Genomic DNA, 17,318 nt, shown 5'->3' on the forward strand with positions numbered 1-17,318 from the left:
AAAACCGCAGCAGGAAACAACCCCCTCCCTCATCGTGCGCTGCTCCGAGTTACGAGATGAAATCTCACGGGGTCTTGCTCCATCCACACAGCGTCTCCACGCCCCAAATGCACCAGCCACTGAGTCACGTCACTGCCCAGTCAGTGGCCAGTTCGCCGTCTTCGAGTCAATACTGGAAACATGGTGGCCCCGGCTGGATGGCTCGGTTGGTCGACCGGAAGCACAGAGGTTGCTGGTTCAAATCCCGGTCAGGGCACATACAGGGACAGAATAATGTTCCCATCTCTCTCTCTTTCAAGTCAATAAATAGGAAGGTTTTTTGTGTTTTTTTTTTTTTTATGCAAAAAGCACATTGCTTAGAGTTCATTAGCGTGTAGAGTTCATTCTGTCCTCTCCGTGGTTCCGTCCACTGCGCATATTCCTGCAGCATTGTGACTGGAACAGTCGTTACAGATGAGTGTCTGCTCTGTCCCTATGCACCGTGCTGGGACTCTCATTGCCTCCGTTTCTCAAATGCCACCTGCCCTTTATAAAAATGAACTTTGAGTTTCGTGCTTAAGTCACCTACCTAGTCGTCTATCATACCTGGTTAAGTGTGGAAAGTGAAATGAACACTTCTGTCTTGATCTAACAGGAGTGTTCTCTAAGGAGCAGGTAGGATGGTTTTCACTGAGGACCCCGTGCTGTGTGGTGACCTCCCCATCCAGATCCCTCCCCTTTCGCCCTGGGTTCGGTGACCAGAAACCTGCATACCTGGTTAAAACGGAATGTCCATGCCAGCCAGCCTTTGCTCAGTCCTAGAAGACTGGCCCCCTCCACCCCCACAGCAGACACCTGACTGACTGGCAGAGATGGAGGATTCCTAGGACCTCCTCCGTGGATTCAGTTCATTGGTAGAGCAGCTCACAGAACTCAGAAACTTACCAGATCACCAGGTTATTGTAAAGATGTGACTCAGAAACAGCCCGATGGAAGAGATGCCCACGGACAGCACTGGGGAGAGCTCAGAGCTACCATGCCCTCAGGTGCATCACTCTCTGAATCCAGGTGTTCAACCAGAAGCTCTCCAAACCCACCTGGGGGTTTGTACAGAGGCTTCATTGCACAGGCATGATGAAACCATTGACTGACTTCAATCTGCAGCCCCGTCCCCCCTCCCTCAAGTGGGGATAGGCCTCAACGGTCCCAACTCTTACTCGGTTCCCCTGGCAACCTGGGCAACCTGCATCCTTACTGGCATTCCAGATGTCACCTCGTTAATACAAAAGACCCCTTTCTGGCTCCCTTCACAGAAAATTCCAAGGGTTTCAAGAGCAGTGTGCCAGGCAAGGGATAAAAGCCATTAGCTAGTTCTTATTATAAATCACAGTCACACACAAGGTAATAGACTTCTTCTACTCGGTAACAGAGATTTAACAACACAGCAAGCATGTAAAATTTCTCATGACTTAATGCAGAACAGAGGATGTGCCATTCTCTATTCTGTGGGGGCTAAAAAATACATATATACTTCACCTGCTGACTTCTAGCAGGGGCTAATTATCAAATTAGCAGAGATAGATTAACAGGAGAAAAATAAAAAATTTAATACACGCATATAGGGAACGCACACAGGAATGAAAATTCCAAAGACAGCAAAACAGTATTGGCTGTGTCAGATATTTTGGACAAAGGACAAAGGGGAATAGGGTCTTAGATTTCAGAAGTGAGAATGGGTGACTTTCACATTGTTGAGGAAGAGCACAACCTGCATGCTTGCTGGGCAACTCAGATAGTGGGACACGGGGTGTCTGGCTAATGGGCCCCTGCCTGAAACCTCTTGTTTATCACACTTAATTCCACTTAGGCTAAGGTAACATCTTAAGATCTTTCTGAAGCAGGTTTCTCTGAATCCGGGCAAGAAAGGAGGGGGAGTCAAGTGTTCTTCCTGAGTCTTTCATGTCTTATTAAAGTGCTTAGCCCTGGCTGGTAGGCTCAGTGGTAGAGCGTCGGCCTGGCGTGCAGGAGTCCCGGGTTCGATTCCCAGCCAGGGCACACAGGAGAAGCGCCCATCTGCTTCTTCACCCCTCCCCCTCTCCTTCCTCTCTGTCTCTCTCTTCCCCTTCTGCAGCCAAGGCTCCATTGGAGCAAAAGTTGGCCCGGGTGCTGAGGATGGCTCTGTGGCCTCTGCCTCAGGCTCTAGAATGGCTCTGGTTGCAACAGAGTATCGCCCCCTGGTGGGCATGCTGGGTGGATCCCGGTCGGGCGCATGTGGGAGTCTGTCTGACTGTCTCCCCGTTTCCAACTTCAGAAAAATACAAAAAATAAATAAAATAAAATAAAATAAACTGCTTAAAGTCAGTATCTCAAAAGCAGCTCCCTGGTAGGAAAACTTTGGTTCCCTTCGGTTCTATCCCAGTGTTCTAACATATCACAAGAGCATGACATAGCCCAAATTCGTGTTTTAGTGGTGTCTCTGAATGGCCACCAGCTGTCTTCTGCAAGACTGTCCCAGACGTCTTGGTTCACATCGACCACAAAGCAGCACTCTGCTTCTGTTCAAACTCATCTTCCTCGCTCTGGGTAGGTTCTTTTTTTTTTTTTTTTGTATTTTTCTGAAGCTGGAAACCGGGAGAGACAGTCAGACAGACTCCCGCATGTGCCCGACCAGGATCCACCTGGCACGCCCACCAGGTGGCGACGCTCTGCCCACCAGGGGGCGATGCTCTGCCCCTCCGGGGTGTCGCTCTGTTGCGACCAGAGCCACTCTAGCGCCTGGGGCAGAGGCCAAGGAGCCATCCCCAGCGCCGCCCGGGCCATCTTTGCTCCAGTGGAGCCTCAGCTACAGGAGGTGAAGAGAGAGACAGAGAGGAAGGAGAGGGGGAGGGGTGGAGAAGCAGATGGGCGCTTCTCCTGTGTGCCCTGGCCAGGAATCGAACCGGGACTTCTGCATGCCATGCCGACGCTCTACCACTGAGCCAACCGGCCAGGGCCGCTCTGGGTAGGTTTTTGCTTCCCAGTGCCTGGCTGTCAGCCCGTGTCATTGCCGAGGGAAATGCTAAGCTCTTAGGTGCTTCCTTCCTATAAACTCAGCTCCATTTCTGAATGGCTTCACGAATTCATCTTCATTCAAGGCTGAACTCTCCTTACTCTTCCTTTTCTGCTGAAGAGCGGCAAAAATGCAAAATGAAGGGCTTTCTTTTTTTTTTAATAGGCAGAAAGGGTGAGAGAAGGTTTACAGCGGAGTGGGGGAGGCAGAGGTCCGTCAGGTGGACCTCCTCAGTGTGCAGACCAGGAGAGTCCCAAGTAGCTGGTTACTGTGACACTCCTGGGAAAGGATGAAGCTGCAGGCAGGTGCCTCCGTTTGGTAACACCGGTGTAACAACTAGGACTCCATTTCAGGCCCGTTGCTTCTTTTATCCCATGGCCCACAGGTGCAGTTTTGGAACTACTAAGTCATTGAACGAGATAAGTCCTTTTCTTATTGACATAAGTTGCGTTCCAGTCTAGCCATTTAATATACTACAAGGTGTGAGGGTTGTCATGACACAGCACAGGGACGTGACCCTGCCAAGTTCACAACTCTATCAGTTGATATATATTTTAAAAGAAAAATCACACATCACTCGTCACCACTGAAAGCCATACAAGGTCAGGAGGTACTCCCTCTGAACAATATACATCATAAAGAATCTCAAATACATAAAATCCACATATAAGTTCCTAATAAAACATATTCTTGCCTGACCAGGTGGTGGCGCAGTGGAGAGAGCGTTGGATTGGGAAGCAGAAGACCCAGGTTTGAGACCCCGAGGTCGCTAGCTTGAGTGCAGACTCATCTGGCTTGAGCAAAAAGTTCACCAGCTTGGACCCAAGGTCGCTGGCTCGAGCAAGGGGTTACTCAGTCTGCTGAAGGCCCGCAGTCAAGGCACATATGAGAAAGCAATCAATGAACAACTAAGGTGTCGCAACAAAAAACTGGTGATTGATGCTTATCTCTCTCCATTCCTGTCTGTCTATCCCTCTCTCTGACTCTTTCCATCCCTGTAAAAAAAACAAAAACAAAAAAACCATATTCTTATCCACTGATGCACCTCCATTCCCCTCAGTTTTTTTTTGTTTTTTTTTAATTTTTTTTTTTTATTTATTCATTTTTAGAGAGGAGAGAGAGAGGGAGAGAGAGAAACAGAGAGAGAGAAGGGGGGAGGAGCTGGAAGCATCAACTCCCATATGTGCCTTGACCAGGCAAGCCCAGGGTTTCGAACCGGCAACCTCAGCATTTCCAGGTTGACGCTTCATCCACTGCGCCACCACAGGTCAGGCCCATTCCCCTCAGTTTTAAATAGCATCTCTTTTGCTCAAAAACTGGTAAGCAGGAAGATGAGGTTTTCATAGCAATTTACTGTTCATGAGTTTAACAACTTTGTCATGAAGATACTTCACATATTTAAAACATCCTTCAAACACCATCACTGAAATTTTTTACTTTTCTTAAAATAACACTGATGAACCAGTGGAAGCAATTTCCCTTCTTGATGAAGCCGATGGGTGTCCGTGGCACCGCCAACGAAAGTTCCATTGACGAATATTCTTGGCACCTGTAGGATAAACAAAAGAACAGGGGTCACCCTCCTGTCAGGAGCAGAAAACCATGTAGACAGATGCTCACAGTCTGGGGACTTCCTCCTAATCATTGTGGCATATAAAAGGTAAAAAAAGAAAAGGTGGCCTCTAATTGTTAACAATTTTAAATTTCTCACACTTGTTTACTAAAGGGGAAGAGTACACTAATGAATTTCTTCCACCCACACATAAGGAAAATGGCAACATTATATATTTTTTATGATAATGCACCAATTTCATGAATCTTAAGTACATGGAGCACTAAAGCACTCCTATTGGCACAGTAACTGAAGAGTGACCCCTGGTCTGTTCTGTCCAGGTGAAGGGAAGGAGCTCTAGAAGGATCTTAAAAGATTCAGTCGAGCCACCCTGACACCTCCATACCTGCTGGTACACACCCCCCCCCCCAAGGAAAATAAAATTAATAAACTCGACTATTTCCTATTCTATGAACCTAGTTCCCGGATCTGCCGTTTCTTTATCAATGTAAGATTCTCAGAGAATATCTGGGTCCCCTTTCCTAACACAAGGGTGACCCCTCACCCCAGGTCACCATCTCTACTAGGTGAGAAAAGCACCACAGACGACAGGACGGACTCACGGTTCTTTCTCCTGTCATTTTGTAAAGTGCATCTTGAAACTGGCTTCCACATTCGTGCATGTCCAGCTCTACCACTTTGTAGTTAACATTCATGTCCTGGAAAAGTTTTTTTGCCATTGTACAGTACGAACAAGATGTTTTTGAGAAAATCACCACGCAATTTTCAGAAATGGTTTCCTGAAATAAAACAAACAAACAAACATTTTAATGCCAGACATTACTTTTAGGAAAGAAATCATGATACAATAGAAAGGGTATGAATTTTGGCGGTGGGGTCTCACGATCAATTCAGGGCTCAGACTAAGTTTCCATCATCTATTTCCTCATTTGTAGCTTGAGGGTAGTATTATTCATTTGAAAGGAACACTGTTAGGGCAATGGGATGTGCCAGGTGCCAGGTGTTGGCATAGAGCAGCGGTTCTCAACCTGTGGGTCGCGATCCCGACGGGGTCGTTCGACCCCTGCCGGGGTTGCGACCCACAGGTTGAGAACCGCTGGCATAGAGTAATAACAATGGTAACAATAATCGCAGCCAGTTCACACACAGCCAACACTTATGTGCCGAACACAGGGCTTACCACTTTGCTGTCACCTGAGCCTCTCCACAGTCCCAAGACACGTCTCAGCCCTGTCTCCACTCCACAGGCGAGAACAGCGAGGCCCAGGGGACGCTGACTAACTTGCAGTCCTCAGGTACTCAGCGGCTGAGCTGGAATTGGAACCCAGGCAGGTCTTAATCCTTGCAACTCTGCCTCTCAAACATTCAGTGGGTGCCGAGGAGTGGACTCCTCCCCTCCCTTAACTTCCGGTGGGGAGGACCAAGTCTGAGTTCTCTATAAATGTCTGGCTTTCACTGATCCAGGAGAACAACAGCTTTTCCCTCTCAATGTCCACTCTTTCCTGTACCCCTTTATACTTAAACAAACAAAACACCGTAATTACTATATTGATAAGGCATTCTGATACTGTTCCTGAAAAAGCTATTTCCAGGAATGCCAATTCAAGAGGTTGAAGTAGAGATCAGAAACTTTATTTTTTTAAAGACCTTCCCAGAAGATATCAACCTGGTTGAGAAAATACCCCGCAGGCCTTTCTCACAAAAAACATGACACTCTGCGAGGCATCCATATGGCCCATGAAGTGTTTTCTGTCTTTTTCTTTCTAATATGGAACGCATTACGAAGTTGCGTGTCATCCTTGCTAACCTTCTGTGTATATATCTTTCCCATTTTAGTATCCGTGCTGCCAAGGTGAGCATGTTTGTTTCTAAATGTAGAAATGTCCAGGTCCTTCAAGAGATTCTGAATGGATAGGTCTAGGACCCAGGAACCTGTGTACATTATTCTTATGGGGGTTATAAGCAGCACCTTCAGGATGAAGGTCCAAAATCAGAAAGCAGAGAATCACAGCAAAATGGTTCGAGTGTTGTCCCGACATGCCGAGGTTGCAGGTTCGATCCCCACTCAGGGCACATACAAGAATCAATCAATGAATGCATGAATGAGTGGAACAACAAATTGATGTCTCTCTCTTTCTGTCTCCCTCTCTCTCTAAAAATCAATAAACAAAGAAAAAAATGTTTTTAATGATCTAGAGCAGGGGTCCCCAAACTTTTTACACAGGGAGCCAGTTCACTGTCCCTCAGACCAGTGGAGGGCCGGACTATAAAAAAAACTATGAACAAATCCCTATGCACACTGCACATATCTTATTTTAAAGTAAAAAACAAAACAGGAACAAATACAATATTTAAAATAAAGAACGAGTAAATTTAAATCAACAAACTGACCAGTATTTCAATGGGAACTATGGGCCTGCTTTTGGCTAATGAGATGGTCAATGTCCGGTTCCATATTTGTCACTGCTAGCCGTAACAAGTGATATGACGCGCTTCCGGAGCCGTGACGCATGCGTCCCCCATCACCAGAAGTAGTATTGTGCGTGAGCGATGCCGCGCTTTGCGGCGCTGGTGGGGCCACATACAGTTCTCCTCTCACTGACCACCAATGAAAGAGGTGCCCCTTCCGAAAGTGCAGCAGGGGCTGGATAAATGGCCTCGGGGGGCCGCATGCGGCCGGCGGGCCATAGTTTGGGGAGCCCTGATCTAGAGCATTCTTGTCACATGGATTCTTTTTTTTTTTTTTTTTTTTTAACAGAGACAGAGTCAGAGAGAGGGCTAGATAGGGACAGACAGACAGGAACAGACAGAGATGAGAAGCATCAATTCTTCATTGCAGCTCTTTAGTTGCTCATTGATTGCTTTCTCATATGTGCCTTGACCGTGGGCCTTCAGTAGAACCCCTTGCTCAAGCCAGCGACCTTGGGTCCAAGCTGGTAAGCTTTGCTCAAACCAGATGAGTCAGCACTCAAGCTGGCGACCTCGGGGTCTTGAACCTGGGTTCTCTGCATCGCAGTCCGACGCTCTATCTACTGCGCCACCGCCTGGTCAGACTCACATGGATTCTTTTGATGGCAGATTTTGAAATACAGATTAAGTTAGTCATTCCTTTGCAGAGCTGTATCATTCAGTGTGTAAGACACAATTCTGTTCCGCACACAGGACGGTATCCATGTGTCTCCCACATCACTCACCTGGATCTGATTCTCAGGAGCAGGTGCCGGCTTCCCCACAGACAATGACATAGTGCTCCCCATCCTGAAAGGGATCGTTAAAGGTAACACAGTTTATTCATCAGCGAACATATCAGATGCAATGCAGTTGAAGAAAACAAACCTACTATGCAAACATGTAGCCAAACTTAGGAAATAGAAAAAAAAAGTTTTACTTATTATCAGTACAAAAGATCAGTTTATTTGTTTACTAAAACCAAAAGGGCCTGCATGCTTTTCTCAGTAGCCTCCTTGTGCCCTTAATTATTTATTTTTTTCCTGTTTCTTTTTTCTTTTTATTTTCTGTATTGATTTTCTTTTTTAATTAATTAATTAATTAATTTTTTATTTATTCATTTTAGAGAGGAGAGGGAGAGACAGAGAAGGGGGGGAGGAGCTGGAAGCATCAACTCCCATATGTGCCTTGACCAGGCAAGCCCAGGGTTTCAAACTGGCGACCTCAGCATTTCCAGGTTGACGCTTTATCCACTGCGCCACCGCAGGCAGGCTGCCCTTAATTATTTAATAAAACCACATTTCCTGTGTTAAAGCCTGGCACCAAATTTCAAAAAGACAGTTCCGATGGTTGGCCCATCTCCTATTGGTTAAAAAATACAGTTTCCATTTTCTTATTCAAACATGCCAAAACTCCACAAACACTATGAAACAGATAACTACAAAGATTCAAAGTTTTTTTACAGCTACTGAATTACAATGTTGTACACCTGAAATTTATTAACTAATGTTCCCTAAATAAATGTAGTTTCAGGAAAATATTTTAAAGTGTAAAAAAAATGCTTTTAAAAGTGAAAAAAAATTTAAGGAAACTTGGAATCTCAACCACAACAATCAATAGCTCCAAGTTTCCCAACCTGCAAATTGGGAACAGTAATCACTCCCACCTCAGGATTTTGTGAAGGTGAAATGAACTGTTATACAGAAAACAGGACAGTGCTCTGAACACAGTAAATGTTCGATAACATCTGATGTTGCTGTTTTCTGATCCTAGGGACTCTCATTATACCTTGGTATTTATCATCCGACACCTAGCGGCTGGGAGCTTATAAAAGGAGGCATTCATTGTACTGTAAAGTACCAAAAGCTGAAAATTGCTATTAATATTCTGGAAGGAATGGTCAGGCTTTCCTATCAGGCTTTCCAGTTCTGTGCCTCCTTTAGGGAGTGGAGGGAGAACAATGTAGAAGTTTCTGGCTTGCAAGAACAATGGGTTATTCAGTTTTAAATCTAAAATAAAGGTTAACCTAGAAACTTTTTCTCTTTCAATAGGAGGCATAATTTACATACCACCTTGCATTGATTGTAGTTCCTCCCCCTTCCTGGAATCTTGAGAGTAAAATACCTCTAGGCTAGTGAGGGAGGAGGAACCCTGAAAGATTTGTAAACATCTTTGATTGTGTTACCTTGAGTCTTTTTTTTTTTTTTTTTTTTTACAGGAACAGAAAGAGAGTCAGAGAGAAGGATAGACAGGGACAGACAGACAGGAACGGAGAGAGATGAGAAGCATCAATCATCAGTTTTTCATTGCAACCTTAGTTGTTCATTGATTACTTTCTCATATGTGCCTTGACTGCGGGCCTTCAGTAGACTGAGTAACCCCTTGCTCGAGCCAGCAACCTTGGGTCCAAGCCGGTGAGCTCTTGCTCAAACCATGTGAACACGCGCTCAAGCTGGCAATCTGGGGGTCTAGAACCTGGGTCTTCTGCATCCCAGTCCGACGTTCTATCCACTGTGCCACCGCCTAGTCAGGCCCTTGAGAGTCTTAAGGTTCTGTGTATCCCCTAAGCCAGTGGTCCCCAACCCCCAGGCGGCAGACCGGTACCGGTCTGTGGACCATCTGGTACCAGTCCACAGAAAAAGAATAAATAACTTACATTATTTCCATTTTGTTGGGCAGATAAAATGTATTATGCTCACTTTGTTAAAGATGGAGGCCGTTGCCCAGGTGATATTAATGTGTGTTGAGAATCGTAGCCTGAGGCTTGGTTTTGGGATTAAGCCTTTCCTACCCTTTTTGCTGTAGGGCGGTACAATCCAATCATGCCTCAGGGAAGTGACTTTGTATTACAGACTACCCTGTTTTGTATATTGGATTAAGAGTTTGGATTGCTACACTATAAAATGGGGACGAAGTGGGAGCTTGGCCGCTTGGTTCCTGAGGTTAGCATGAGAGAGCAGAGAGAGTAGAGCCAGCAGCGGGAGGAGGCCACGTGGAGTAGGCCAGGAAAAGCAGCCAAGATGGCGGAGTGCTGAGTGAGATGCCAGTTTGTGTAGTGTTTGTATCTGGGATAAAGAAGGAGATGGGGAACTGAGGAGAATAAGTCCGGTGAGCTAGAAACCTTTGATTCTAGGAAACTCGGATAAGTCAGTGGCTTTGTGAGCACTGAATGTGACTGGGTTTTGGAGCCCAGTGTGTATTTTTACTTGCCCGCCGGGTGCAAGGTAGGATTAAAGGCTATGGCCCACCAGTTTTTGGCTCCATGGTTTCTTTACCGACTGTCCGAATCCAATGCGAACCTGCAAGGGCTGGGCTGCTCTGATGGTGGCCCTGGCCGTGCCTTCTGGCTTTACACATTTTATTTATATTTAAGTCTGAACGATGTTTTATTTTTAAAAAATGAACAGATGGCCCTGGCTGGTTGGCTCAGTGGTAGAGTGTCAGCCTGACATGCAGGAGTCCCAGGTTCGATTCCCGGCCAGGGCACACAGGTAAAGCGCCCATCTGCTTCTCCACCCCCCCCCTTCCTCTCTGTCTCTCTCTTCCCCTCCCGCAGCCAAGGCTCCACTGAAGCGGAGTTGGCCTGGGCGCTGAGGATGGCTCCATGGCCTCTGCCTCAGGCGCTAGAATGGCTCTGGTCGCAACAGAGCAATGCCCCAGATGGGCAGAGCATCGCCCCCTGGTGGGCGTGCCGGGTGGATCCCGGTCTGGCGCATGCAGGAGTCTGTCTGACTGCCTCCCCGTTTCCAGCTTTGGAAAAATACAAAAAAAAATACAAAAAAAAAAAAAAAAAGAACAGATTTCCTCTGTTACATCCGTCTAAGATTCACTCTTGACGCTTGTCTCAGTCACGTGATACATTTATCCATCCCACCCTAAAGGCTGGTCCGTGAAAATATTTTCTGACATTAAACCGGACCGTGGCCCAAAAAAGGTTGGGAACCACTGCCCTAAACAAATGTTGCCAGCCTATACCATGATGTCATGCTCTCCACCGCCGGTGTGTGATCAAGGGTGTATAAACAGGCCCTGAACTACTTTTGGGACTGCAGATGCCCCGTGTCAGCCATATACAGCCGGCATATTTAATAAATCTCTGTTGGGCAGATAAAATGTATTATGCTCACTTTGTTAAAGAGGCCGTTGCCCAGGTGATATTAATGTGTGTTGAGAATCCTTGTAGCCTGTGGCTTGGTTTTGGGATTAAGCCTTTCCCACCCATTTTGATGTGGGGTGGTACAATCCAATCATGCCTCATAGAAGTGACTGTATTAGAGACGTCCCTATTTTATATATTGGATTAAGGGTTTAGATTTCTACACTATAAAATAGGGATGGAGCGGGACCTTGCCCTCTTGGTTCCTGAGATTATCATTAGAAGAGAGAGCAGAGGAGAGCAGAGAAAGGCCACGTGGAGGAGGCCAGGAGAAGCAGCCAAGATGGTGGAGTGCTGAGTGAGATGCCCGTTTGTGTAGAGTTTGTATTTGGGATAAGGAAGGAGATGGGGAACAGAGGTGAATAAGTCTGGTGAGCTAGAAACCTTTGATTCTAGGAAACTCGGATAAGTCAGTGGCTTTGTGAGCACTGAATGTGACTGGGTTTTGGAGCCCAGTGTGTATTTTTACTTGCCCGCCGGGTGCAAGCTAGAATTAAAGACTATGGCCCACCAGTTTGTGGCTCCGTTGTTTCTTTACCGACTGTCCGAATCCAATGCGAACCTGCATAGGCCAGAAGGCTGCTTTGATAGTGGCTCTGGCCTTGGCTTCTGGCTTTACAATCTCCTCCTCTTCAAAATTTATCTAGACTGGGTGTCTCTACATGGACTCAATGAAATAAGGTACAGTGCCTTTCAGAATCTGGGGTGCGGTACTTTATAACAATTGTACCAGGAAAATGTTCACTAAAAAACTGACCAGTTTAATATCATCAAATCTCTTGGCCTATCTCTGGAAACTATTCCATCCACTTCCTCTTTCTTGATGGGCCAGGCCCTATGGAGTGGTTGGGGCAACATCAAACATCAAGATGCAAACTAACTGCAGAGTGGAATTAAAATCTTGCAAAAGGATTATAGTAGAGGCTTCAAAAAAAGAATTACTTGACTAGGGAGTGATAGATATGTGTATTCCAAACTGCCCTCTTGATGTTCCGCTTATCTGTCAGACCTCACCCTTACTGGACTATCGCCCCTGAGACAGAGGAATTCCAAAAAGCTGACAAGCCGCCCCAAGGAGGGGCTCCGGACATACCAGGACTTTTGCCTCAGGCTCTCCCAAACACTATATAACTCGCCCCTAGTCTGTAACTGGAGCTCTTTTCCCCAAGAAGTGCCCGGCAGGGTTCCTTTCTTCCTTTCAATAAAGCTTGTTACTTTCAGACTCCCATGGATTCCAACAGGGAGTAAGAATAAATTCATGAATTCAAGCTTCAAATAGTTCAAGAAATATTCTTAACATTATGTAGCAAAATTCATTTTTTTAGTATTTTATTTATTGATTTTACAGAGGGAGGGAGCGCGAAGTATCAACTCCTAGTTGCATCACTTTAGTTTTTCATTTAGTTGCAGTATGTGCCTTGACTTGGCAAGCCAGGGTTTCGAACTAGCAACCTCAGAATTCCAGGTCAATGCTTTATCCACTACACCACCACAGGTCAGGCAAAACTCAAGTTTTGATAGAAAAATTTCTTCCTCCAAATGTTAGGTTCGGGGAGGTGTGCTGTGGCTGCCAGAGTCTAACTCTTGGAGGAGCGGGAACAGGGAAGTGCTGACAGGGTCCCTGTGAAGCTGAGAACAAAGAGATCAGCACAAAGCTGGGCAAACATCCTGCATTCTATTGGTTAGAGACCCTTATCAGAAGTTTATGTTTGAAATTCGCCACTGAGCTAAACCCTTCCCCTTTTCCTTTGTTGCGCGCGACCTCCCCCAGAGAATAGCAAACTGCCACATCTGCTTCTGTATAATGCTTGCTCACTTAGGATATATAAGGACCTAGTTGTAAGCGCCAGGCGCGACTCTCGTTTGTAGCCCCTCCTGTGGGTATGGTGTCACCAGACACCTTGAGAGTTCGTCCCTGCGCAGGTTAAACTTGGCCAATAAAGTAAGATCTAAAACCCCTGAAAGTCTCCGATGCTTGTTCTTGCGCTTGGTGGATGCAACACAAACACTTCATTTATTCATTCATTCATTGTGAATGCACTTAAATTTAAATATTAAATATAAAAGTAAACTGCCTTTTATAATGTTTAATTTCTTTTTTAAAAGGTATCCATCAAAAAAATAAAGTACCCATCTGTTGGTCAAATAAGTTTGTAAATATGATATATATATTTGCTCGCTTATGGTTTGTATTGGGTGTAGGAGGACAGGCTGTAAACAGGTAGGATTCTTATAGCCTAAGGCTTAGTTTTAAAACTAAGCCTTTCCCACCCTTTTTGATGTAGGGTGGTGCACTCTCATGAGGAATCCCATTATGCCTCAGATTAGTGACTTTGTATCAGAGACTTCCTTATTTGTATATTGGATTAAAGGTTTTGATTTCTACACTATAAAGTGGGGCAGACTGGGAGCTTGCTCTCTCTGGGTTCCTGAGATTAGCTTTAGAGAGGAGAGCAGAGAAAGGCCATGTGGAGGAGGCCAGGAGAAGCAGCCAAGATGCCAGAGTGCTGAAAGAGAAGTCAGTTAGTGCAGACTTTGTGTAGAGAGAAGGAGATGGGGAACAAAGGAGAATGAGGCTAGTGAGCTAGAAACCTTTGATTCTATGAAACTGGATAAGTCAGTAGCTTTGTGAGAGCTGAATGAGTGGGTTTTGGAGCCCAGTGTGTGTTTTTACTTGCCCGCCAGGTGCAAGCTAGGATTAAAGATGATGGCCCACCAGTTCGTGGCTCCACTGTTTCATTACCATCTGTCTGAATCCAATGAGAACCTGCATGGGCCAGGCTGCTGTGATAGTGGCTGTGGCAACTGGCTTTACACCATCAAAACTTTTTTCCTTACTGCATAGCATGAGCCTTGAGTACAGTTTTAAAAATCCACTTGAGCTGACCTGTGGTGGCGCAGTGAATAAAGTGCCCACCTGGAACACTGAGGTCACAGGTTGGAAACCCTGGGCTTGCTGACATGGGTGAAGGCACATGTGGGAAGCAACTAGGGCTTGATGATTCCTGCTCCTCTCCCCTCCACAAAAAAAAGAAAAAAAGAATCCACTTGAAATGGCTTTTTACATGTTATGTTTGGATAATGGGTATCCCTATCGGCACACTTAGCATAAAGAAGCTGTAATAAACACTACCTTCTGTAATAACAAAGAGAGACAGAAATCGCCCCAAGGGACCATTATAGTATAACTCTGCAATGTTTACAATCTATTTTATTGCTCCCCAGTAGTTTAACACGAAAACCAGTCCTTCAACTCCCATATGTGCCTTGACCAGGCAAGCCCAGGGTTGTTTTTTTTTGTTTTTTTGTTTTTTTTGTATTTCTCTGAAGCTGGAAACGGGAAGAGACAGACTCCCGCATGCGCCCGACCGGGATCCACCTGGCACGCCCAACAGGGGGCGATGCTCTGCCCCTCCCGGGCGTAGCTCTGTCACCACCAGAGCCACCCTAGCGCCTGGGGCAGAGGCCACAGAGCCATCCCCAGCGCCCGGGCCATCTTTGCTCTAATGGAGCCTCAGCTGCGGGAGGGGAAGAGAGAGACAGAGAGGAAGGAGAGGAGGAGGGGTGGAGAAGCAGATGGGCGCTTCTCCTGTGTGCCCTGACCGGGAATCGAACCCGGGACTTCCGCACGCCAGGCCGACGCTCTACCACTGAGCCAACCAGCCAGGGCAAGCCCAGGGTTTTGAGCAGCGACCTCAGTATTTCCAGGTCGACGCTTTATCCAAAACCAGTCCTTTTCATCTCAAGGCTAGCATTGTTTCATCCTCCCTCAACCATCTACTAAAGTATTCACTATTGAAGCAGGAGTTCCAGGTGAACTTTCCTAAGAGAAGGTTTTCTTAGGTAGTGAGAGCACAGGGGAGGCACATTCTGAAATCATCACTCCCTTCCCTGACAAATAAAAGAAAGTTTCTGGAAGGGACCTTCCTCCTTAATTCTAGTTGAGCTGGCAAAAGTTATCATCTATTAGGGAAAGGGATGGCTGTGTGAGGGAGATAGCTTAAAAGGGACATAGGAGAAGTGCACTTTGAAAACGTTTCATTTCAACACTGACGAAACACCCTCTAGTCATGCCACATTCATGGACCCCCTACAATGTGCTAAGTAGGCAAAATGCTAAATGCCCTAAAGATACATACAATTTTGGGGAAAAAAATTAAAACAAAACCTTTAGGAACCTCAATGAACAGTTAGGCACATGGTAACAGCGAGTGATCAGCGCCTTCCTAGCTCACATAGCATAGAATGTTCAAGAGCTCCCACACTCGTGCAAAACTGGTGAAATCTACCAGAGCAAGTGGGTAGGGAGAGGTCCCAGGCGGATGCAGAGATGCGCAGGGTCCGCAGGGCCGAGTGAGCTGCAGGAGAGCCAGGACCGCGGGGCGGGCTGACGTAAGCCCAGGGAGCGGGTCTCGCACCGAGCCCGGTAGCCAACGCCTACGGGAAGGGGGGCAGCGGGGAGAAAGCACCGTCCCTGGTGCAGCCAGACGCGACCTTAACATCAACGCCCCAATCCGTAGCCCCTGAGTCGCGGCCCCTCAGCAGGAAGCGCCGCCATCACTTCCTGCAGCATTAGCAAATAGAAACGCGGAACGCACCACTGCGTTAGCATTTCAGGTCAACAGCAAGTGCCGGTTTAGTCTGAGTATGTCCCGTGCAATTTAGGGATATCCTTAAGCTAAATTATTCGGTGTGCATCTGAAATCCCAAATTATTAGGGCACCTTGCATTTTATCTGGCATCCATGCGGTAGCGCGGAGGGCAAACGCATACGACTCAAGGGAATTTTTCAACCAGAGTTAAAAGATCCCTCAGTTGCTCGGGGCACCTTCCTCTCCGCATCCTTTCGGGGCGCGCGAACACGTGGCCCCAGGGGGCGAGGCGCTAGGCCTCCGCGTCCCAACGAGTCCGCCAGGCCCACCGTGCCAGCCGCGCCCCGTACCTCGAGACCGCCCCGCCGAGCCGGCAGGCTGAGCCGCTCCCGCTTCGGGCAATCTGCGTCCCTGCCAGCGCCGCGCGCCGCCAGAGCATGGTCACAACACCAGGCCGCAGAGAACAGAACGGACAGGGGAGCCCACTGCACTGGAGAGCCCTCCTCTGCCAGCAGGCCCCGCCCCGCGCTGACCACGCCCCCGTCAGTAGGCCCCGCCCCCGTCCCGGCCACGCCTCCGCCAGCAGGCCCCCGCCCCGCGGCCTAGTCACGCCTTCGCCAGCAGGGCCCCGCCCCGCGCTCCTGGCCACACCTTCGCCAGCAGGCCCTGCCCTCAGGTTGGTCACGCCTCCGTCGCAGGCCCCGCCCTTGCGCACCCAGGCCACGTCCCCGCCCTCAGGCCCTGCCTCCGCACTCCCAACCCCGCGATCCTCCTTCTTGCCGGTTGGCCGGCGAGTGGCTCCCCGGATGTGCAGGGTCCGGACACATTTCTTCTAAATGTGCACAGCCTCCCAATTGCCCGCCAGCGTCTCACCTGTTGTTCTCCAGGTCCTGTCTAAGCCGCACACCTGTTTCTTTCAGGTTAGGGACGCTCATAAAAGTTCACAGGCACGTGAGGACAGTGCGTGGGTTTGTGTTCTATATTCTGGCCAAGCCTATATTCTTGCTAAGCAGAGAAGAGAAATAATGACTGTCCCCGGAGGCCTGGGATGTTTTTACCTAAGGATGATAGTGGCGTCACAACTTCCCGTGGGACAGGTCTCTTTTTAGTGAAATCGGAGACTAAATATGTCATCTTAAAATAAAGCCATTGATGGGGAATCCGTAGCAATCAAAGGAATGTTGAATTTCCATTCAATATTTAAAACAATTTTAAGCCTGACTTGTGGTGGTGCAGTGGGTAAAAAAAGCGTCGACACTGAGGTCGCCGGTTTGAAACCCCAGGCTTGCCTGGTCAAGGCACATATGGGAGTTGATGCTTCCTGCTCCTCCCTCTGTTCTTTCTAGCTCTTTCCTCTCTCTGTCTCTTTCTCTCCCTGTGTCTCCTCTCTCCAAAAAAATTAATAAATAAAATGTAAAAAATAAATAAAAAAAAAACATTTTAAAGAGTCCTGGCTGGAAAGCTCGTTTAGTTGCAGGGGTCTCAAACTCGCGGCCCGCGGGCGGCCCGCCGAACAATTTT

The 17,318-nt window shown here is 47.3% G+C and overlaps 1 protein-coding gene across 2 annotated transcripts; it reads right to left on the minus strand.

Moving 5' to 3' along the window:
- Positions 1-3,177: 3,177 nt before the first annotated feature.
- GLRX2 (glutaredoxin 2) lies at positions 3,178-16,324 on the minus strand. Of its 2 annotated transcripts, XM_066238286.1 has the most exons (5): positions 16,148-16,324; positions 7,796-7,859; positions 5,204-5,380; positions 4,466-4,577; positions 3,178-4,023 (listed from the first exon to the last, which is right to left on the minus strand). In XM_066238286.1, the coding sequence occupies exons 1-5, from the start codon at positions 16,234-16,236 to the stop codon at positions 3,926-3,928; spliced, it is 540 nt and encodes a 179-aa protein (XP_066094383.1). In that variant the 5' UTR covers positions 16,237-16,324; the 3' UTR covers positions 3,178-3,925. The 2 variants fall into 2 exon arrangements, with proteins under 2 accessions (XP_066094383.1, XP_066094391.1); XM_066238294.1 differs by lacking the exon at positions 3,178-4,023 and having other exon boundaries at positions 4,361-4,577.
- Positions 16,325-17,318: the final 994 nt, after the last annotated feature.

Source organism: Saccopteryx bilineata, chromosome 1 (genome assembly GCF_036850765.1).
Source record: "Saccopteryx bilineata isolate mSacBil1 chromosome 1, mSacBil1_pri_phased_curated, whole genome shotgun sequence".
NCBI classification, from domain to species: Eukaryota; Metazoa; Chordata; class Mammalia; order Chiroptera; family Emballonuridae; genus Saccopteryx; species Saccopteryx bilineata.

What these genes read in the sequence shown, in the direction of transcription:
- GLRX2 (XM_066238286.1), bottom strand. Translation starts at nt 16,236, where the DNA reads ATGCTCTGGCGGCGCGCGGCGCTGGCAGGGACGCAGATTGCCCGAAGC. An exon ending in CTCGGCGGGGCGGTCTCGAG is followed by an intron (nt 7,860 to 16,147) that starts GTACGGGGCGCG and finishes GATCCCTTTCAG; the next exon opens with GATGGGGAGCACTATGTCAT. An exon ending in CTCCTGAGAATCAGATCCAG is followed by an intron (nt 5,381 to 7,795) that starts GTGAGTGATGTG and finishes GTTTTATTTCAG; the next exon opens with GAAACCATTTCTGAAAATTG.